The following is a 24,074-nucleotide window of genomic DNA, read 5'->3' as shown; positions in this document are numbered from 1 at the left end:
GCACTGTAATTTTGTTTCAGAAGCATAAATTCTAATTATTTCGTCGACTAAAACAAAGGAGAAATTCGCGGGGCAGTATTTTTTAAACAGGGGCCCTGTGATTTATCCTGATGTTATTTCAATTGCTCTTAATACTTGTCAGATTTATTAAGTGGTTCGAGTAATAATTATTACAAACGACATCTTTACAAATGCATTTTAATTATGTCGCATAGTTCTAGAACCAACCTTTAGACTTGCTGTTTTCGATCTGAAGAAGAAAAAGATTGGTTAAACAAGGGACCATGGATTTGTAACAAAAGTCGGTCTACGTGATTTTTTCTATTTTATTTTTCTTTATTTAAAAATTATCTGTGAAGTGCTGATGCTGTACACACAAAAATGTTATTTTGTATGAACTTTCATAAGACAATAGATTTTTCTGTCACAATACAGAAAATATCCTCGTGCAAAAATATGAAGAATTGAAAATAATGAGATTCTTTTATGCTTTAATTTTATTGGATTGTGATTCCATTGCCAAGCAATCACTTATTTGTGTCGACGTATTTGTTGAAGAAGATAAACATAGTCCGGTGTATGTTTGATGCTGTGGATACCAAAAAATGTGAGCTATCACTGATAACATTAATAACAAACTGCCCTAATGTTAAAAAAGTGTATATTAAGTACAAAAAATATTTTATACTTTTAATTATCATGCGTTTTCTAATTGGTCGGTACACATATATGAAACGTTTACCTTTTAAAAACGTGTATTATTATGTCATGTTTTTATATTAACAGGTGTGGGCATGTAAACGTGCGCTATAAATATATTTGTTAGTATATAATACCTTTTATGTTGAGGCCTACAGGATTTGAAAACCACTTGAAAGGTGTCAGGTGTAGAAAGGTATTGTTTAGCTGCGCTCGGGCCTGTTTGAACACTATGACAGCCGCGGCAAAGATAGTGGGATATGCTATTTGTGTTGTTGTTTCCTGTTTACTCAAGAGACTTGAGCCCTTTCATGGCTTCCCCTATCAGCGTTTGGTTTTCTGTTACCGTTCAAAGCATTTCTATCTCAAATCTCACTGAGGGCTTTACTCTTAGTTCGAATCTCGACGCTAACTAGAGATTCGAGATTCACAAACATCGTGTGGATAACGAATTGGCGTTCAGTTGTGCGTTTTAGCATTGTCCAAAGAAGTAATTAATTTACGATGCTCATATCTCAGGTTTGACGTTCTCTGTCACATACTGAGCATTTCCTACACCATAGCAGTATGTTTTCATCTGGGCTGGTTTTTAAGGCCCATCTCTTCTGTGTCGCTACTCACTAAAACGATTCCAATTTGTTGCCTTAAATCCCCCAAATAACTATGTTTCTAATCGATCTATAAGGGAAATTCAAAACATTTGCATTATCCAAATCAGACTCTTACTTTCTGAAGAACTACCTCCAAAGTAGACATCATAGGTTTGGCTTGTTTGTGGCTTCAGCCGAGTGAGGGGACAAAACAAATGTGGAGTAGGGAACTCCCAGAGAAAGTGGATTAAACCTGATCGCATGCTGTGTTTAGGTGAAGTGTCTCTGGAGGCGCATATAGAAGGAAAAATACGACGACTGTTCTCTAACTGTTGGGATATCTTAAAGCGTTTTAATGTAGGTTTAGTTTACTCGCTGTGGTTAATGTTTTTTTTTTTTTTTTTTTTTTTTGCGTCTTTTACTATGATTGCAGAAAGCGAGCATAAATCCAGCGCACTAACTGACCACCGAAAGATAGAGAAAGGGGTGCGTTAATGAGGTGTGAAGACTGATGTGAAAGGCAGCCTGCTTCTGCCACACTTTTAGCCTTTGCGTGGGAGAGACCCACATGATATTAAACTCTACAGTGGCTTTTCAAGACACCATGAACTTCTTGGAAATAGTCCACGGATGAATTATAAAAACAAAATACATAGCAATAACGCAGTATTCCGCGATAGCAGCAATGACGGTATATACAAAATTTAATCCAGTATATATCTATAGAGTTATTAACAGAGGATTTACCTTTATGATTTTGTGCTGTTGTTTTCGAATGGAAGATTTAACGGATTATTTGAATATGATAGCTGATAAGACCCAAATTAGAAACGCTATTAATCAATTTGAAATAATTTTCACATTATTCGTTTATCATTTCTATATACTATAGGCTACTATAATAGGAAAGCGCAGATTTCTATTTCATGTTAGGAAACCGGTGCATAATGTAAATGCATAATTTGTTTGTTTGTTATCATTTAGACATTAATGCGGTAAATATATTCTACATCATAGCTATTGCTTGATTATCGCCGGCTGCTATGCTGGAATGGAGCTGATGAAGTTGGGTGGCTTGGATGAGAGTACACTGCCTTGCAGTTTACTTTAAGCTTGAGCTGCACAGACTGGTCAGAATAATAATATTTATTTCTATGACGTTCTGTGTCTTTCTTTTGGAGATTTAAAGGGATCGTTCACCCAAAACTGAAAATTGCCATCATTTACTCACCTTCATGTCGTTTGATTTTTTTTATTTATTTATTTTTTCTTATGCGAAACACAGATGAAGATATTTTAAAGAATGTTGCTAACCAAGCCGTTTTGGTACCATTGACATTTATTTAAAACACTGAGACATTTCTCAAAATATCTTCTTTTGTTTTCCACGTAAGAAATAAAGTGATGCCGGTTTGGAACGACAAGGGGATGAGTAGCTAGCCTAAATGATGACAGAATTTCATATTTGGGTGAACTATCACTTCAGGATTACAAACGTGAGATGGTTCACAGCAAGTCAGTTTAAGTCAAAAGATTTCAGCACTCTGCTTGACGCATCCCACCAGCACGCATCATTAGTAAATACAATAATCTACATGTTCCTATGTGGTTCTTAGTATTTCTAGAACGTTGAACGTTTTATAGATTAAACGATCTGGAATTTCTTTCATACTAATGATGGGTTATATTTCTCTAATTTATAACAAATCATTTGCGCAAATTTTAGACCGCAGCCTAAACTCTTTTTCGTTCGGAATTGTGCGCGAAAATTACAAGTGCAATTTTTTTTTCTTAAGTTATTTTTTCGCAAGAGAATTCCCATCTTCCTGTCCTACTTGTATAAAAATAGATCTGCATGTATAAAATTAATATTCTTATTAAATATTATTATACAGTACATGGTAATAAAAATCGCTTGTGTTGTCAACAAAAAACAGCGCTTTAAATAATTAATTTAGAATTTAATTATTAGTATTATTAATATTATTATTATTTAACAAAAATTGTGAATTTGAAGAGACTGCAAAATAAAAAAGAAGCCACGTTCACATGATACGCTTCATCTTAAAGACTGGTCGCACACATGACACATGGTCCGAGAGGGTGGAAGTCAGAAGTTTATTTTGACTCATTACACCCATCTCAGCTGCCATGAGCTCATTACTCTTGAAAGCATCTGACCCTCTGATAGTAATGACTTTGTACATTAAGACTAGTTAATCTCGTTTAAAGAAGCACGCTCAAAGAATTTCAGGGCTAGAAATTAGGAGAACACTGAATGTGGCAATGATTTCAATCATCTCCTCTTCTCTGTGTTCTTTAGTGTAAAGCCGATGCCATCAGTCCATATGTTTCCGACTGTGGGGGGCCATGATGAGAAGATATTCCTAAAACGTGACGGATGAACGCAAAAAAAAAAAAAAAGGTGATTCTGCCACGAGCATGCAGAGTAGTATTTACATTAGCTAATAAAATAATCGAAAAGATGCACTGTTTTGGGCTTACTTGAGGGGCTACGATAGTGTTTTGACACGGTCTTGAACATTTATCCTCTGCCATGGACTTCTCATTCATGAAAAAAACGGAACGGAAAGTGCATGGTTAGAGTCAATGTCATCCACTCTTTAGGCATTAGACCGATGTAATTGTTGTTATGTGTATGATTAGATACCAGTGGAGACTCACAGTGTTTACCCACCTCTAAACATTCGCAGCGGTCACTAACGTATCATTATTTATACACGCATCTTGGTTGTTTCTGCCTGGAACATTAGTTCGGCTGTGTGATGAAAATAGCTTTCAAAGACAGCCCAGAAATATTATATAGCTACTATTTCACCGAGGGAAAAAAAGGTAATGTTTTTACATGGTCATTCGACAAGCAACTGTCATTGAGACATTACAACTGCTTGGCCTTCTGACGATTTTAATTTGATGTAGATAGATCATCTATTAAACATTCAAATGTGCAATACACAAAACCAATCATTGCTGAAACAAGCAATGCATTGCATTCTCCTAAAAAACACAGAATGGAATATTTATAAGCATCATATTACTTACCATAATTATTTATCAAAATTTGATTCTAAGTAGGCTGTTTATTAGATCAAATCACACATTTCTTAATTCATTGCGAGAGTCATGCATTTTGAGAATGTATTTTGTTGCATTGCTTAAACGTGACATAATATTTGGGGCATTTGTGCAAGAGACGAGTTTGTTCGGTTGATTCTAATGGGCGAGTGAAGTTAACCGTATGAAACTGAGTATGAATTCCGCTATTCCGCCAAAATGTATTAATATTTCATATATAAGAGCTACGAGCAAAACGTTCTCTTATTTCAGAATGATTTGATTAATTGATGTATAATTGGCGCAAACGAATGATCACTTTAAAAGGAAATCCAGTTTTATACAATATAAAACTTTATATAAGGCTTGATATTGTGCTTTTAATTTAAGCATAATTTGTTACGGAAATTATCATCGATAATTGATTTGTTTGATGTTTCTTTAGGTTTTGATTGGATCAAAATTGATTGGTTATGCAATATAATCTATTCCCCGAAAAAACAAATAGTGTGCTGTTAGAGAGATAATTGTGTCGTATCTTCACAAAATATCTTATTTATCATAATTACAGCATCAATTCGTGTCATACATAACGCATCTCGTCGGAATAATGACATAGTAAACTTAGGCTACGTAAATGTGTCCTTTTAATTTGGTTGTCAATCAAAGGTCATAGCCTAAATCAAAACAATAGGCTTCGGGGTCTACCACGAAAATGAAAATGAAAGCAAGTTATCTGTTAGGCCAACCGTAGACTTTCCAGATGAGAAACGTGGGCCCAGTTTTAGCTACTATATGGTCACTTTCAAGACGGCATGTCACAAGCATCAATAACATTGTGGGGTTTTGTGGGTACGAGTTCTTTAAAAAGTTTTAAATAAAACTGGTTGCATTTGTCTGGAAGTTAATAGGAATGATAATAATAACATCAAGAATAATGATAATAATAGTAAGAATAATAATAATAATTGTTTTTATTATTATTATTTAAATAATCTACATTAAACCAATTAATTATATAAATTGTTACGGATTAAAAATCTAGTTGCTGACTCCAAACAAAATTTAAATTACGTTTTAAAGTTTATAGAGTACGTTGCATTATTTTTAAACATGTCTGGATTACATTACTAAACAGTTATTATTTACAGTTTAAAAGGATCAACTGATAACCATAACTTTTATCTACCAAATGGAATTGACATTATTAAACTGCTTTGCAAGTTAACACCTCTAAAAGGTTGACTGCTATGTAACTTAAATCCGGCCGTAATGAGGACTTTTGCAGATTAACGATGGGTGTTTTGGGGCCAGTTCGGGATTTAGAGGGACAAAACCAACAATATTTACGATGGTTTTAGGCATCGATCATATCGACAGCTTTTAGTTTCTCCATCTGTGTTTGATTATCATTAAAGATTACATTCCAACCTATTTTTTAGGATACATCAAAAATGAACACGAACGTTTTCATTCTATATTTCAGATATATATGTTTACGACAGATTGTACACAACTGTTTAATTCAGCTGATGAAAATGCCGTAGGCCCGTACTACTGTCAAATTTTTTAAATGTTGTACTTCCTTATTTATTGATTTTAATTTTTAACTTTTTTGCGTTTGTACCACTGAGATCATCAAGCAGTATGTCAGTTATTATTTTGAATTCACATTTCAGAGGTATTGTGGTGTAATTTTAACATTCTTCAAAAAACTCAGATGCCATGCTTCAATTTCTACTTTATTAAACCTCTTCATTGTCGCATAGGAAAACGTTCCATTGCAAGCATTTAATGCGGTTCCGTTTAACATCTCCAGGGTGAGACAATGATGGGGAAGTAGCTCCCTCTGCTGTTTATTTTTCGCTAGTACGTGGATAAGAAAAAGAATATTGGTCCTGCGCACAGGACAGTGCTGAACAATGCCTGTTCATCTTAACTGTATGTTAGCATTGCACACAAAAACAGTTTATCGTGCATAGAGAAATTTATCAACTTTACATACAACTAAAACTGTGTTGATTTAAGTAGCAGAAAGAGTACAAGACACTTTTAATCAGACCACATATTTCAGATCTGTTTTGCTACTTATTTGAGGACAGTAATGGGTTTGCTATTTAGTAAACTAAGTGGTCCACCGTACCCGAATTCTCCCTGCTGTAATTTCTAAACTGTTTACATAATTAAAAATGTAAAATTATACAAGCAAATATACTTGTATTACACAAGCAAGCAACAAAAAGGGTTGAAACTAAAAACTGAACTCATCATGCCTTACCCCAGGGTTATACAAAAGAACATCTCTTACTGTTCAATACGTCTTATTGTCGTGTTTGATCTAGGCTACAGTAGAAGACCACAGAAGGTCCCACTTATGTCAGCAACAGTGTTTCCCAATCCTGGTCCTGGAGCACCCCCAACAGGCGATTCGTATTACAAGAAACCGTAAAAGTACGTGCATTGTCTGGTTGAATTACATCGTTTTTCACCGTATAAAGCAAATTTACGGGCAACTAATTAACAGGTTTTTATTCTACCACTACTCTAGCACCTATTCGGACAAACTACTATCGCAGAGATATGTAAGGCAAGTAGTAAAAGACACTGGCCTTTCATCACACCATGAAGAGACAGTGACTTTCAGACTGAGCGATTTTTGTTGTTTTCATATTGAGAAGAATGGATGGGGAAATGAACGAAGGTTCTTAATCTCGCACGAAGAGAACATCTTAAAAGTTGTGATCCATCAGTTTCATAAAATGTTCCAAAACATGTAGATTTTTAAGTGCTCTGCATCGATTGGCTGGGTCATCGTTATCCAAGTTATACAGGCCAAATCGTTTGACGTGTAACCTTTTTCGGTGCTTAACGATTTATGCAGAAACCAGTGTGCTCATAAATTATTATGAAAACGATTTGTTTTATAAATTAATTTTATTAGTTCCTATTGAAACAGAAATTTTGGGCAAGACGTAGGCTATATTAGGACTCGCCTTATATATATATATCTTTTTTTAATAACCTGTCACAGCTATAAACTAGGTTATGATTTGCAATGCTAGCCACTTCGTGTAAGCCCCAGACGACTCGCCCACGGACCGCCCAGTGTCTGTTAACTGGGTGCATCCGCCTTTTCTCCACTTGATTTAAGGACAGAAGAATAGAAGCAAGATTTATTTGCGAAATGGGATGTCTTTGCTCACCCAAGCGCTCTATTTGCACAAGTGCAATACCTACCTGTGTGCGCTTAGTTGTTCAGTTCACTCTTGTTTAATTAAAATGATCATAATAAATCTTAATAAAGTTGTTTAAGTCTGCATAGGATGCATGTGTAGCCTATCTTAAATCTCAGGATGCTTCCACGGTGCTTCCTCCTTGCGGTGCAGATAGATATTTTCTGAATATTAGCCAAATTATCTTTTAAGCCCTGACTGAGCAAGCCAAATTGGCTACGAAGATGAAACCGTCACTGGATTTAAGCAATTTTGCAAGGTCAGTGACATTTGCAGATAGTCTAATGTTAAAAGTTTTGAGAAATTTGCGCCATTATTTAAATATTTTTCAATCTCGCTCAGATGACCCCATACTAGAAATGAAAGTACGAACAAAATAACCACAGACTGATTGCTTACATGTCATGGCTTTTCTGTCTAAAGCCCTGTTTACATCTAGTAGCTATTAGATCCATCTCTGGAAGCTTTCATTTAAACTACAGTATGGAGTTCTATTCCAAGGCCTGAAACTGAAAAACAAAAACTAAAAGACTAACTGTGTCACGTCACAAATATAGTCCTGGCTGAAACTAAGACTTAGCTCAGGTATACCGCACATTTAATTTGAACTCTAGTTCTACGAAAACTAGCCTACCGAAAAGTAGAAAGTCTCCTTTACAAGGAGAGATGTTCTCAGTCTAAGATAACATTTCTTTGGACCAAAGACTAGATCAGGATGAGTCATCAATATTTTGGTCTGTTTTCAGTAGTTGTTTCTTCTAATTCAAAGATGTTTAATAAAGTTCAACGGCTCAACAATACAGCATGTTCAAGCCGTTTTCATGTTGGGGGGACAAACTTCAGGACATATTGGACAAAGATTTGGCTTTAGTTAAACACCATTTGCATCTGATAGCTCTATGTTCATGATAACAAATGATCTACCTGCTGCTGGTTTGGGAAAGTAGTCTATAAACTAAGTTTATTAGATTTTATAAGCATGACAAAGGTTATCCGGAGTACATTTAATCCACAGTTAAAAATCTGAGAACTTAATTTCATTTAATGGCATAAATATTTATGTTTTTAGATTTAGATTTTTTTTTCTTTTTTTATACTGTTCTAAATGTTTTTTTTTTTTTTCAGGTGTGTGTTATCTGTATGAAGACCGACACTTCATGTTCATAAGTGTTTAAATTTGTGGCTTAAATTGAGAGTTCACTCAAAAATGAAAATTCTGTCATCATTTAACTCGCCCTCATGTTGTTGCAAATCCGAGTTTCTTTTTTCTATGGCACACAAACATTTTTGGAAGTATAGCCTATATGTTGGTTTTACTTACTATAACTTTTATTGTTTGGGTAAACACTCGTTTCTCAAAATATCTTGTGTTCTACAGTTGAAAGTAAGTCATACAGGTTTGGAATAACATGAGTGAGTAAATGATAAAAGTATTTTAATATCTGGATGAACTACGTATTAACATGGCAGTATGTTTGGGGCAAATTGTTTTGTTTTATGCTGTTAGTTTAAGGGTCTATTTCTGCCTTGACAATTAAAATAACACTTGTTAAACTAATATAGCCTATTTATATTAAATAACAGGTAGTTAAACGTAAAAACGCTGTTAAAACAGTTTCAGTGTGTATGTTTATATTTTTAGATCAAGCATCCCCAGTAACAAACACTTGACAATAATAGGATGCTAAAATTCAGAGCACAGTTAGCTTTTTCTTAACAGTGAAAATCAGCGAAGATGCTCAAAGCGTTGCAGGTGTTGTACAGATTGTTACAGACTTACCGAAGTTTTAGAGTTTTATGATTTTAAATAAGTTTTGTTGAGTTAAATTATTGCAATTTGTAGTTATCCATATTTAAATCTCATAAAAAATTCATTTTGGTTGGTTGCTTTTCACGCGGAAGTGTTTATTTCTGTAGATTATTCTCTAATTCCTGTTGTCTGACTCCTTGGGTTTGAGAAGTCAAACAACAAGGGTAAATATTTGACACTGAAGAGCTCTTGGGTATTTGAGAGTGCACACTTTTCCTCAAGCATACTTCTATCCGTGGGTGTCTAATAGATTAAGGAGATACGAGAGGTCATTAGAAACTAAACTGTGTGCCTACACGGGGCTTTATTTATTCTTTGAGAGCGTGTGTCTAAATTCCAAGAGCTTGGCAAACATTTTAACTCACTTTTATACAGGTTAAGGTCGATACGTTACTAACCGGCAAACGCTATTTCGAATCGAAAATAATCATTAGCCTGTTAAAATCTCTAAAAAAAAAAAAATCTGTCAATCCGAGTCATCGGAAGACTTTTTGTAAAAAATTTTATAATTAGAAGAAATGTTGTATTTTAAATACATTCAATTTTATTTTAAAAGCCTTTGATTAATCGGGAGACAGCTTGAAGTTTTATGGAAACGAAAAGTCTTTTAATTCCGTTTGAATACGCATAACTAATAATTCAGTATAGACGTAAGCAGCTAGACGTGTAGCAGTAGATAGTTGCCCAGATCCCGTTCGGCTCTATTCAAAACCATGACAACAAGAAACAAGCACGGATTTATTCGAGAAAGTTAAAGGACATTGTGCGGGGGCGTCAATCAAGCATTATTTCAGGACTGAACAAATGCAAAATCTTGACTGGAACAAATGCTTCCAACGGGTTTCGGACGCGGGGCTACATTTCCCTCTTTTGTTCCCGGTCGCTGGTTGGCATGTATTTGTGTTCCTTTTTTCGCCCGACCACCCAGGACGACTAGACGAGAACGGATACCCACTCTGTTTGGGAGGGTCTATGCAGTCATCCAGAGCGCGCTCTAAGGCTAGGCAGTCTCGGGAATCATTCGAACCCAATGATATGCCTAGTGCACTTAGTGGTGAGGTGCCGGAGTAAGCAATAGTCCATAACGAAATATTACTGTCTGCTTGATCTCTGGATCTTGATGTCTGGATCTTTTGCCTAATTGAAGTTTTTTATTCTGTAAATAGTTTACATTTATTAAACGACCTGCTACACTCTAAAAAGTGCTGGGTTAAAAAATAACCCAACCATAACCCAGCTGCTGGGTAACTATGGGACAGAACACGCGTTGGGTTGTTTTGACCCAAGTGCTGGGTTAAATCATTTGACCCAAAATGCTGGGTTGTTTATTTGACCCAACCAGTGGGTCAGATTAACTGTGTTGCTGGGTTAAAAACTACCAAAATATTGGGTTATTTATTGTCTAATTGCCTTGCTACCTTTATATTTACCAATAATAATATATAAATCACAAAAGAATGTAAAATTATTATTGTTTTTCTGTAATACAGTTACACAACACAAAAAAATGAATATGTAAATGTCATTTTAATGAGTTTTCATATTTCTTTTTAATACAGTTTTCAAATAGGTGTAGCTGTCACACATTTTGTCACATTTTGTTTTTAGTAGATCAGTTTCTTTTAAACACAAAACTGTAAACTAGGCACACTATATTCATATTCTTTATGTCAACATTGCAGCAGCAGAACACTCAAAAATGAATTATTACCACATTAGAATCATTCCAAACATTGTGCCATTAAAACTAAGCCAAACAAAGAGTCCACCAGACAATTCTTACAATTTAAAACATGTTTCAAGTGGCCAAAAAAAAAACTTCACACATGAAGACTTATGTCCATCAATATGATATACTGCAAGCTGGAGAAATTCCCAGGCAACAAGTCCGCTTCAATGGCATGGCCTGGAACAATGGCGAAGGTCTAGAAATGTTGTTGTCTCATCCCAAGGCTCAAATCCACCATGATGGTCCCCACCTGTTAATTATACGGAATTTAGTCTTGCAACATTACATTTTAAGTTAAGTGTATTTTATGAACATAAACACAGAGGCATGAAATAAATGCTCATTTTACTTCTCAACTTTTCATACAGTTGTGGTCAAAATTATTAGAAAACTAGTATTTTCACAAGCTAAATAAGGTTTTAAGTCAGTGATTTCTATCTTTTGCTGTAGTGTGTCAGTAGGAAATATCGCTTTACATTTCCATTCATTTTGCCATTAATTGTGATAATCCAGTGACATTTTTGTTCTGTGCTCCACACAGGATCTGATCTCATCATCATCCAGAAGAACTGTGAAAGCGTCACCAAGATGCTCCAAGAGACCTAACTGCAAAGCTACAATACTGTTAAAAGTTTTAAGCACTTGTCTAAAAATGTCATAAAATGACGCTGTCAAAAATAATGTCATAAATAAATGTTCTTAATCAATTAACCTTGATTAACTAAATTAAATCAACATTTGGTTTGACCGTCCTTTTGTGTTTAAAGCAGCTTTTGCCCTACACTAGGTGCACTTGCACATAGTTTTTCAGGTAGCTTTGCAGGTAGGTCTCTTGAAGCATCTTGGGGACGTTGTCACAGTTCTTCTGGATTTAGTCTCAGTTTGTTCTGTTTCTTCATGTCATTCCAGACAGACTGGATGATGATGAGATCAGATCTCTGTGTGGAGGATTGGCTGTTGTGCCAATGTAAACTGATATTTCTCACTGACACACTACAGCAAAAGATAAAAAACACTGACTTAAAATCATTTTTTAGCTGGTGAAAATACAACTGTTATAATAATTTTGGCCACCACTGTGTTTATATATATACATACACCCTTATTAGAGCAGAAAACGTAAAACAAAACTTACAGGTTGTACGTCAATGAATGGCCTCCGGGATTCCGTGGTTGTGGGTCTGAAGACCTTTTCTCCAGAGTGGGCAGGACTTTGAAACCACTTTCCCCTTTAGCATCTAAACCATAGGAATAATATGCAAACTGTGAACCATATTTTATAATCAAAACAAACTGAAACACTTTCATATGAAGATTTCTTCATTCCTTTAAATAATGCAAATTAATTCCCACCCTCATTCAACTACTGCAGATTAAGTTTAGGTATGGGGTCAGATTCAGGGATGTAGAATATGCTCATGCAGAATAAGGCATCAGTATGTGCTTCATAAGTACTAATTAACAGCCAATATACAAGTTAATAAACAACTAGTTAAGTGTTACTGTACCATTGTATTTACCAGTTGATGTGTGTCAAATACAGTTGCATGTTGTTTTATAGATTGACATATTATAAGAAAAAGCTTACCTTAAGTCATGTCACCCAGCTCTGAATGCACCTCACTGAGCACTGGCAAGAATTAGGTCTGCAACTGTAGCCCAGTCTTCAAAAAGTCTGCCTCTGAATATAGCTTCCTAAAGTCTTGTGAAATCTGATCAAATCTGAAAAACAAATGTGGTTCAATAAGTTTAAGGTTTATACTGGTCTCTTAGTTTGTAATGCAACACAGGCATTCACTAAAATAGAGGAAGAGTAACGGTGTGTTCACACCTTCACACCCCCTTAAGGGGCCGTTCACATGCTGCGCCTAAAAACGCGTGAAAACGCAAGACGCGTCGCTTTCTTTCCAAAAACGCAGCTTGCTCTCCCATGGCGTCTGCCGTTGCTAAGCAACCATGTCCCGCGCCTGGAAAAAATGAGCTTCCATTATGAGCGTATAATAACGAACTTCAGTGCGCAAAAAACGCGACATGTGAACGGCCACATACACCACGAGAGATTAAGTCTAACTTTACATACTGTAGCTAAGACAACATTACATTTAAGTAATAAAAAATAGTACATACCAGTCATATTGTGGTTTAACATTATTAAAGTAAGGGACATAGCGTTTTAGCTAATGCAGATAAGTTACCTCAAGGAAAAAACCGCGAAAATGCTCAACATAAAACATATGGATCTATCGTTGGATTCGGCACGTCGCAAACATTTACTTGAAAAATATGCCCTTAAAAGATCAATTTTTGTATGAAATGATCTAATTTTGACAAAACATTACAAAGCAATACAGTATGCAGACAGTAAAGGAACTTACCCCCGTATTTCTGACCTACGTACTCTTTCCATAAGGCGTTAAAATAAAGGCCATATGTATACTGTAAATTATACAAATAACACTACACACACACACACACACACACACACACACACACACACACACACACACACACACACACACACACACACACACACACACTTTATATAACAATAAAGCGATTGTTGAGGCAAAAAAGTACATCGCTAGGCTGCTTAAGTTACAACGTTCGTCATTCACGGAATAAAATGCCAACCCCGCACAGCGACATATCAAATATTGCATTAAACAGTGAAATCAGTACGCTCTAAAACACAACTTATTAAAAGTAAAGGTAAATAATTATATAATCATATTATTAATTTACCTTATAATCCTGCTTGCTGCGAGGTGCGTGACCGCCTGGCGACAAGACGATAAGAATCCAGAATGTTCGATGAAGTGAAAAAAATAAACAAACCGGTTGGGTCAAAATAACCCAACCCAGGTGTTCATAGTGAAAGAACCCCTTATAGTCCATTTGACCCAGCATGATCAACCCAACTGTGTGTTTACAGTGCCTCAAACAACCCAACATTTTGACCCAGCACAATTAACCCAGCAATGTGTTTACAAAAATAACCCAGCACTTTTTAGAGTGTAAGTTAAACAGAACTGATATAAAAGTATAAATATCAATGGTGATATAGCCGTAAGGAAACATCCTTTTTCATTTCAAAAAGAAATTGAAAGTATACATAGGGCAAGCTACTTTTCTATTAACCACGAATATATAAATTTCATTATCACCCCACTACACTGAGAGAGTGCACATTTAACCCGTGTTTGTGCAAAAACACCTGCAATAAACGACAATACCCCAATAAACGAATTAGGAAAACCAACTCTGGGACGCTAATGGATCACTTTGTATGCAAATATCCGATATGTTATTTGAGCGGGGGACAAGAAGGGAGGGCTCTTGTTGTCACTTGCCACCCAAGACGTGATTCAGCCTCAACAATTACCATTATCTCTTTCCCACTTTTCACGAATTCTGACGAATCAGTAATGATGAAGAGTGTTACCCTCCATCATTGTGAAAGTAACGGGCTATTCTTTGCCGAGTTCACACCTACCATTACAGGGATTTAAGTACACGAGTCATTGAGGTACTTAGAACCCATAAGGAGGAGAGGCCTCAAAGCAGCCACCAAGTGCTGTTTATATAAACACCGCGACATCAGTGTACACATTGTCACTTGGATGCGCGTCTTGAGAACTCACACATCACTTCAGCACTGAGCGACCGAGGATAGCTCTTCAAGACCGACACCCAGTCTGGAACTAAGAACAGTCCAGCTCTACAGATGGCTATTTCTAACAAGTTCAGTTTCACTGTGAGAAGTATTTTGGATTTGCCAGAAAATGACACGGAGAGCATCGCGCACCATTCTTCAGTGGACCCCTTCTCCGTCTCACCTTACTCATCCTGGACTGAAAACGACAGAGGACATATATGTAAGTTCTTAAAACATTTTCCAGCCTATTTTAAGAAAGTTTTAATTGGTAACTGTAAAGCACATACATACGCATAGAGTTCTCAGAGGATAGATGTATTAAGGCTTATCATCTTTTTTTTCTCTTTAGCGTCAGATGATAGCAACCTTGAGGCTTCACCAGACTCCACCGATCCTGATGTGCTTTCAGTGGATACCGAGCATGAAAAGCGGAAGAAGCGTCGCGTGTTATTCTCCAAAGCTCAGACCTATGAACTAGAGAGACGCTTTCGTCTGCAGCGGTACCTGTCCGCTCCGGAACGAGAGCAGCTGGCGCACCTGCTACGCCTCACGCCCACGCAAGTGAAGATCTGGTTCCAAAACCACCGATACAAAATGAAGAGAGCGCGGATAGAGTGCGCTCAGGACCTCAATCAGCCTCCGGTTCTGCGCAGAGTCGTGGTGCCCATTTTGGTTCGAGATGGCAAACCGTATCAGAACTGCACTATCGATGCGGAAAAAGGAAGCTGCATCGTTCCACCAACAGTACCATCATCACCCTTCAGCGTTCAAGGATTCCAGTCTTTACAGCAACAGTCGCCTTTTGCGCTTTTCCCCACATTCCAGCACTTTACCAACACAGCGGCCTCCCGTCACCACTTCTGTGTTTGGTGAGACTCACTTGGGACCACACGAACTATTTTCGGGACTTACCCCAAAGGACAGCGCATGGATTCTTTTTTATTACATAAAGTGTTAGGTCTATTAAAGTAGGAACTCTCAGATAAATAATAAATGCTGTTTGCACATATGATATGATCTATTTAGTTTTGGCCAGTTGCATTTGTGAGAGTTTTGTGAATTAATTGATGTTGTAGATAGTGTATTGTTGAACTGTTTGTATTTTTTCTAAACCAAATGTTTATATATCAGTAAGAAATTTTTTTATGTTTTATATTGTGAATAATGTAGTGTCATAATTTGGTAAAATTGCATCATCTTCAAGTATGTAAGCGTTTTCGTTTTTTATTGTGTATTACAAAAACTGAGAATAAAAAAATGCATTTTTAGAAATGTATAGTTGTTTGAATTGTTCAAATTGTTGTTGGATTATAAACATTATACTAAGTATTCATCTTAAAACCACTCCTTTGGATTTTAAAATATGTAATTTCCTCTAAGAAGGTTTTTATGCCACAATTTTTTTTAATTCGTTCACTTTTTGTTAATCCCTGCGATTGTTACATACTGTTTGTACAAAAGATCTCAGACTGAACTGAAAAAGAGTATGAGAATTGGCGCACAGCAAGAGATGAGTGGCTTTTGTAATGTTAAGACGTCCACTTTGACCCAACAGAGAAGACAAAATAACCATCTCAAAGAAAGATCCCCTAATTTAAGACATAGGTAAACACTGAACAAGACATGTAGGATGCACAATGGTTGTTGATTCTGGCGAAATTCTGAAATTTTCACATTCTTTTTTTATCGTCGTCTACAGGATACGCAATATTATTACAAGCGTTTTTATTTGTTTTTAAGCGTAGCCTATTTGAGTGTTGGTTTAAGCTTATGTGACTAAATAAGAAAACAGAATTGTTAAATATTCTTAAAATTGTTACCCCAAAACACCTAAAAATTAAATTGTGACAAATGGCAGTGTGACTCTGAAAGTTCAGGCAACTCACTGTCCGTTCCATATTTTAAAAGTGGGTGATCATTGTCGTAACATTAATGAAAGAGGCGTGTTTTCTCTTGCTTTCTCAATCCCGAGCTTGTCCCAATTAATTCAGCGACCCAGTTAGTATCATCCTTGTCACCTGGCCTTTTGTCCCCTCTCTCAGGCCACCTTGTACTACATATGGAGGGGACTGACCGCAGCGCTCTCTTCTCTACGTCTTCCCTAAAACACTTTTTTGTGTCGTCCTCTGAAAGGACCATTGTGTGGTTCCCAAAGGGACCTAGACAAAATCCGCAGCGTCTCAATTCTCGTGATGTTTAATCAGTCCCGGGTGACAAATTTATGGGCTTTAACAAGACAATGGAGTTTTAAATGTCGTTGGGTTTTGGGAGTGACAAAGACAGGCTTTTAGAGGTCTCCGCTGGTTTATGGCGAGACATGGCCACAACAACTTGGTAGTAACACAGAAAACAACAATTGCGCTTATGAATTTATGTTTTTCTCTAAAGTAGGCCTACCTAATTGTTTCTTGATTAAAGATTTGAATCATGTGCTTCGATTAATCATTAACCTTTCACTATACACCGAAATAAAATGAAATGACATAAATGCTTGTAACAAAAACTGATTATTTGACCACACCAGATAGGCCTAAATCAATTAAAGTTATACTATATGTGACCCTGGACCACAAAACCAGTCTTAAGTAGCATGGGTAAATTTGTAGCAATAGCCAAACACACATTGTATGAGTCAAAATTATCGATTTTTCTTTTATGCCAAAACATCATTAGGATATTAAGTGAAGATCATGTTCCATGACGATATTTAGTAAATTTCCTACTGTAAATATATCAAAACGTATTTTCTGATTAGTAATATGCATTGCTAAGAACTTTATTTGTACAACTTAAAGACGATTTTCTCAATATTTTGAGAAATTTGCACCCTCAGATTCCAGATTTTCAAATAGGCTGTATCTCGGCCAAATATTGTCATATCCTAACAAACCATACATCAATGGAAAGCTTATTTATTCAGATGATTTATAAATCTCAATTTTAAAATAATTACCTTTATGACTGGTTTTGTGGTTCAGGGTCACATATAATCTTGCAGAAGCGAACGTTTTTGTTCTTTGTTTTGTTATTATTTGTCAAGACATGATAAAGAAAGTAAAGCTTGAAATGAATTATTATGAACTATTGTTATCATTCTGCTTTTAGAATAACTCTTCATAGACACGACTGTGTGTCGTCTAATTTCACTAGTTAAATACACAGTGAAACAAAAAAAAAAAAAAAAAGCCGTGACTTCACCAACATGTAATGTCCACCGTTTCGGTTGTCTGGCTGTAAACGGTGCCACTCTGCCACCTTGAGGTTAACAGCTTCCTGTGGTGGGCTTGATCTGATTGGGCTAAGAGGGAAACGAATATTCCCATGCACGTCTCTCACATGATGTCCCTGTACAAACGGCATGGTTGCCACTCTCCACTAGATGTCACAATAGCACCGTGAAGTCTAAAGTTTGTGTACTCTGCTGTCAATATTTATGATGAGTGTCAACATCACTTCCGTCCCACCGTAAACAAACGTTCAATAAAACACATAAGGAAGAATAAGCCATCTATAATATAATATAATATAATATAATATAATATAATATAATATAATATAATATAATATAATATAATATAATATTCCTTTGGATAAATTATGGCACAGCTAATCTATATGTATGTATGCATAAGCATATATGCATATTGAAAATATTGGCCACCCAGGTAGCGGTAAACATAATTGTCTGGACTGTCAATAGAAAAAGATATATTAAAAAAAAAAGACAAAGCATACTACTAATTGCCGTTAATTGGCCATGATAGCCGTACTCCAGTAGAGAGGAGTGAGCCTGATTAAGATAATTAAGAGAGCCTTTTGTAAACTGGATCAAGTAGGCCGAACACCTTGAAAGCAACGTTGGACGCCCCATAGTTTTGACACTAATTGCTTTAATTGCATGCGCGATTATCATCACTGGTGCACAAACTACGCCCACCTGTGCTGACTTCAAACTAGAAAAATGCATAGTTTTCTTCTAGTTTAAGGAAGGTAAAATTTCATTACGCTTTAAATGGTGACAATCGGTCTATAAAGTTTGAGTACTGGCCAAAGATGAAAACACTTGATATTATGTATGGCTAAAAATATAATGTTACGAGTGAACTTTTTTTTTTTGAAACGGTAAAAAGTTTCTAATGTGTTGTGTGGCATTTATTAAAACTAAAAATGATCAGTCTACGCACACTCGAACAAAAAGCTTTTCCGTCTTGTCAAATATTCAGACAGTGACCAGCAGAAGACGCTGTATTCCCTTCTGATAAACGTTTGTTGGTTCATTCTAATGGCTTATAACATGTTATGTTATTCAGCGTCATGAATATCTTTTGGTCTTTGTTATTATTGTGCCGTAAATGCAGTTTGTGTTTTATTAGATTTATTAGGCATAGGATAAATTAAATATATGCATGGGTTGACCTTTTTTCTGAGTTCCCGGCCCTTCAGGACAGCTTATTTCATATTAACACTTGAAGTGTTTCATAAGATCGCAAAGAAATAGCTACATAATGTAAAGAAATTTGCCATTTTCTGAAGGTGACATTTGAATTCCGGTAGCAAATATTTAAAAAAATGCAGTGCAATTAAAAACGCACCTGAATTTGTATCCCCTGATTTTATACTTATAATCAGTCACCGACTAATTTTTGGCTCTTTGAATGAGCTACTGTAGACACTCGAAAAATAAATAGCATGGTATCTTTGCAAAGAGAAAAACGCTGATGTTTATTTAGCCTTAACTCTATTACATATCGACATAATAATAAACTAGTCTTAAATCATAAAGAGTCTTTGTAATACCTGACCGCTAAGGACCATAAGATCAGTGGTTCCCTAATATTTGCTCTCTTTTTTTTTTTTACTTGCAGTTACATTTTGTTTAGTTGTAGGTTACGGCGTTTAGAGAAGACGCAGAAACGCAGAAAAACGAAAGTTTACATAATATTAATTGAAATATAAATATTTCAGTCTGCTGGTGGATCTTACCCCCACTCTCTTGAGAGTTGCCTGCGTTCAAGTTATTGTTTTAATCAAAAGACATTAACTACTAGTGTCCAAAAATGTATTTTTACATTTTACTAGCAGTTTTAAATTTGACACGCTAAACTAATGCTATTGTAAATAAATTAATATAGCGCCACACCAACTGCTATATCCTAACCGGATAAGAAAAAAATGTTAATTGTTTAACTATTAGTTGTAACAGTTAGATGTTAGAATATTAGAGAGTAGTTGCATAAGGCATCGCGTTGAATTTTGCAAATAGCTAAATGTAATTTTTATATTTGTTAAAATAGAAACATTATGAAAATAATAATAATAATTACTATTAGTATTATTATTGGTGTTGTTATTATTTATGATAATAAAGAATTGTATGAAATGACAATCTGTTTTGTAAAACAAATTTCTCAAAACCGATTTCGTTAAGTTTACTATCCAATTCTATATATAGATATCCATATTCGATTGTGTAAAACTGTTTCTCTGTCCAGTTATACTGGAGAACACCTAGGGCGTCGGGACGATGCGCACTGGTAAGCAATGCATTATTGAACTTACGCGGAGTTACTTCAGGACTTACTCAGGCTATTTCAGCGTCGTTAACTTTACCTGAGAGCCTCTCGTCCTCCCGAGTTCATTTTCCTCAGTTGCGCGTCTCAGCCGAGTGGATGGGAATTTGGACGAGGCGCTCGCTGCCTATGTCCAATAATATCAAACGGAAAGGGGTTTAATCATTTACTTGGCCTCTTAACACGCGCATATGTATTTATTTATTTGTCAGTCAGTGTTCCTGAGTCGTCGCAAGGGCCCTTTGCATGTTTGAGTACGATGGAGCATAATACAAACACGCCTGCAATCACCAGAAGCCTCTTGTGGCCATTAAAAGTCAGTAGTTCAACTCAAGCTTTTTTTCTGAAACTGAGTGGTTCTCAAAGTCTGAAGTCCGCATATGCACTCACATCAAGGGGCCCTTATAAACATCACTCCAGCTGTCAATATTTCATCCTTTGCCGTGTTCCTTGCCGTCCTCGCCGCGACATAAACAGCCTCGCGCGGAACATGTACTATTTGGACGAATTAAATTTACGCACAGGTGTTGTTACATGCTTAAATGTTTTCGTGGTTGGGGGAAGGCATGGGTAGTTGAAGACCGCGTAATAGAAATTGTGCGTGGGTGCACAGATGATAGCGCTGCTTTGTATTGTTGCCCTGGCTGCTGATGCCCCGCCTCTGATGGAAGCCTTAAACCTGGCACCAAGCTAAAACAAACGAAAGTCAGCTTCGAGCTCCCACTCAAACCAATTAAGGCGGACTCCAGTGCACACTCATACGTTTCCATCCTGCTGCAGCGACGGTGAAACAACAGGAACAGAGGAGCTGGCCAAAAAAAAGAAGGAGAGATTGCCTTGCCTTCTAATTTCTCCCTTTCCAACACAGAACAATGTCGATGAGCCCTAAGCATACGACTCCTTTTTCTGTATCCGATATCTTAAGTCCTCTTGAAGAGAGCTACAAAAAAGTGAGTATGGAGGGGAACAACTTGGGGGCTCCTCTTGCCTCGTACAGACAACCCCAAGTCACGCAAGCGGCGATGCAGCAGCACCACATGGGCCACAATGGAACAGTACCCGCTGCCTACCACATGACTGCAGCTGGAGTCTCCCAGCTGTCACATACAGCCATGGGGGGCTACTGTAACGGGAATTTGGGCAACATGAGCGACCTGCCGGCCTATCAAGACGGCATGAGAGGCAGCACGACGGCCACCAGCTGGTACGGAACGAATCCCGACCCACGCTTCTCGACAAGTACGTGAGATTGACACTTTCTCTTGTATTTGCAAGAACTGTTTGTGAATTCTGCATCGTAGCTATTTTAAAATATGTTAAAATGTCAGCTGCAATGTTCTACAATTTGCTTGCAAAGTGTCCAAGTGAACCCGGGGCTTTTGACAGCATTAAGGGGAATTATGTTATACCAGCCGCACGTTAAACGTGCCAGGTGTTTTATCTAAACTCAAACAAACTGCAACAACTAACAGCCTCTTAGCTGCACTTCCAATGTTTGTCCAAAACTATGAATTTGAACAAGAGACGATTGCGTAATTGTGCACAATCGCTAGGCTATGCATTCGCTCACTTTGCTGGGCTAAAGAGCGTGTGTATTTTCTGTAGTCATAATATGTAATACTGAACCAGCACTGTTTGTGTTTGTTGTTGCTAAATTACGAAGCTAAACAGGACTCTTCTTTTTGCAGTCTCTCGTTTTATGGGCTCCTCGTCTGGCATGAATATGGGCAGTATGAGCACGCTGAGTTCACTGGCGGATGTTGGCAAAGGCATGGGTCCGCTGACCAGCACGCCTCGCAGGAAGAGACGAGTACTCTTTTCCCAGGCGCAGGTGTACGAGCTTGAGCGACGGTTCAAGCAGCAGAAGTACCTCTCCGCGCCGGAAAGGGAACATCTGGCCAGCATGATCCACTTGACTCCGACTCAAGTTAAAATTTGGTTTCAGAACCACCGATATAAAATGAAAAGGCAGGCCAAGGACAAAGTGTCCCAGCAGCAAATGCAACAAGACAATGGCTCCTGTCAGCAGCAGCAACAGTCCCCACGGCGGGTGGCCGTACCAGTGTTGGTGAAAGACGGAAAACCATGCCAGGGCAGCAGCCATACACCCAACGCTGGTGTACAAAACCACCATCACCAGGGGGGAAACGTCATGATTATGTCCAATAACACTTCTTCAATGGGCCAGCATCAAAGTCAGCAGGTAGGCAGCGCCGGCCAGTCCCCAGATCTGGGTCAACATGCTGCAAGCCCCCCGTCTCTCCAAACCCAGGTATCCGGCCTGTCACACCTGAACTCTTCCGGGTCCGAGTATGGAGCTGCCTTGCCGTGCTCCGCTCTGCTTTACGGCAGGACATGGTGACATCGGAACAGACAATAACACAATAACAAAATGACAGGTGGATGCAGATAATCTGTGTACTCTGCTCAAAAAAAAAAGACCATGAGAACAGTGGTTGCGCTCTGAAATCATTGTCTCCTTTCTGGAGGGAGACATGACAAGGCTACAAGCAACACGAGGATTGCCAAATGTCAAAGGTATCGAATCTTTTATTTTGAGGATGAGCGCCAAAACACCATTAAGAAGATGGAATTATTTATATACACTAGATTTTAAATGGAGACTGATTTAAACACTAAAATCAAATATTCTGTCATCCTGTTGGATTTTAAAAAAAATGTCCCGACAATGAAGACATCTCCCCTCACAGTTAGACTGCTAAATAACTTTCATGATTTCTTATAGATTTCACTGTAAAACGTAGCGTGTATATTTCTGTAAAAGGTTTGGACTGATTACATAGTTTTTAGCGATATGTATATTGTACAAAATTTTTATCGATATTAAGGGTCACATGTTTTTTCAGTTTCATTGTTATTTGTACGTTTAATTTTCTTGTAACTTATATAGATATTTGACTTAAACGCAGTCATACAATCATATTAATAAATTATGACAATAATAACAATAGCCTAACAATACGTTTGTTTTAAATTTGGGTGTATGAATCAATCACTCGGCGGTGCTTAAAGTGGGACCTGACCTGTTTAATTTTTTTTTTTCTTTAAGGAAACTAGTTTAAAAGTCATTAAGCTTCCACACGATTAGTTATTAAATTTGTACAAGCTTTCTGGATGCGCATTAGAAGGATTTTTGCTCCAGTCGCCCATTGTTTGAAATCTAGAATTTCTACTGTTTGTATTAGATCTCTCTTCAGTGTGACAGGTTTGTGGAGCTGGATTTCTGCATCACAGGCCTCATAGTAAAGTTTTCATTCTGCAAATAGTAATGTATTTTCTGTGTGTCGCAACAACCATCAAATATTAGTACCCTAAATTTGTTAGAAGTTAATTCTGCGTAGTGTATAAAAACCGGGATCTATTTACGCGCAAAAAAGCATACGTTTTGTACATTTTGTACAAAGCAATTAAATGCTTACATAAAACATACAAATATTTCATATTTGAATACAGAAGCTAATTCCAACAATCTCTTTTTCGATCCCAAGCTAATTGTGTTTAGCCTATTAGATACATTATAGTCTATGACTTTTTCGAAGAGAAAAAAATGTTTTGTAGAGATTTCTTTTTGGAGCATGTTCTTTGTAGTAACAGAATGAGTCAGTGCAGGTGAGGTCTCCACTCCTTGAGAGAAACTCACATCAAACAAACGCTCCTAAAAGCAAACTTATCAATCACATCGCTGTACAAAC

The 24,074-nt window shown here is 36.9% G+C and overlaps 2 protein-coding genes and 1 long non-coding RNA gene across 3 annotated transcripts; 2 read left to right on the top strand and 1 right to left on the bottom strand.

Annotated features, from left to right (window-relative positions):
• Window positions 1-10,655: 10,655 nt before the first annotated feature.
• On the bottom strand, window positions 10,656-14,124 carry LOC141296362 (uncharacterized). Its single transcript, XR_012341239.1, has 3 exons — window positions 12,725-14,124; window positions 12,272-12,374; window positions 10,656-11,386 (listed from the first exon to the last, which is right to left on the bottom strand). It is a non-coding gene; the product is annotated as an uncharacterized lncRNA (long non-coding RNA).
• A 60-nt stretch (window positions 14,125-14,184) lies between these two features.
• nkx2.9 (NK2 transcription factor related, locus 9 (Drosophila)) lies at window positions 14,185-15,977 on the top strand. Its single transcript, XM_073827576.1, has 2 exons — window positions 14,185-15,011; window positions 15,141-15,977. The coding sequence occupies exons 1-2, from the start codon at window positions 14,861-14,863 to the stop codon at window positions 15,662-15,664; spliced, it is 675 nt and encodes a 224-aa protein (XP_073683677.1). The 5' UTR covers window positions 14,185-14,860; the 3' UTR covers window positions 15,665-15,977.
• Window positions 15,978-20,508: 4,531 nt separating this feature from the next.
• On the top strand, window positions 20,509-23,281 carry nkx2.1 (NK2 homeobox 1). Its single transcript, XM_073827323.1, has 2 exons — window positions 20,509-21,600; window positions 22,050-23,281. The coding sequence occupies exons 1-2, from the start codon at window positions 21,234-21,236 to the stop codon at window positions 22,721-22,723; spliced, it is 1,041 nt and encodes a 346-aa protein (XP_073683424.1). The 5' UTR covers window positions 20,509-21,233; the 3' UTR covers window positions 22,724-23,281.
• Window positions 23,282-24,074: the final 793 nt, after the last annotated feature.

Source organism: Garra rufa, chromosome 21 (assembly GCF_049309525.1).
Source record: "Garra rufa chromosome 21, GarRuf1.0, whole genome shotgun sequence".
Classification (NCBI taxonomy): Eukaryota; Metazoa; Chordata; class Actinopteri; order Cypriniformes; family Cyprinidae; genus Garra; species Garra rufa.
The sequence above is the reverse complement of the archived record's forward strand: the minus strand, read 5'-3'. Positions and strand labels throughout refer to the sequence as shown.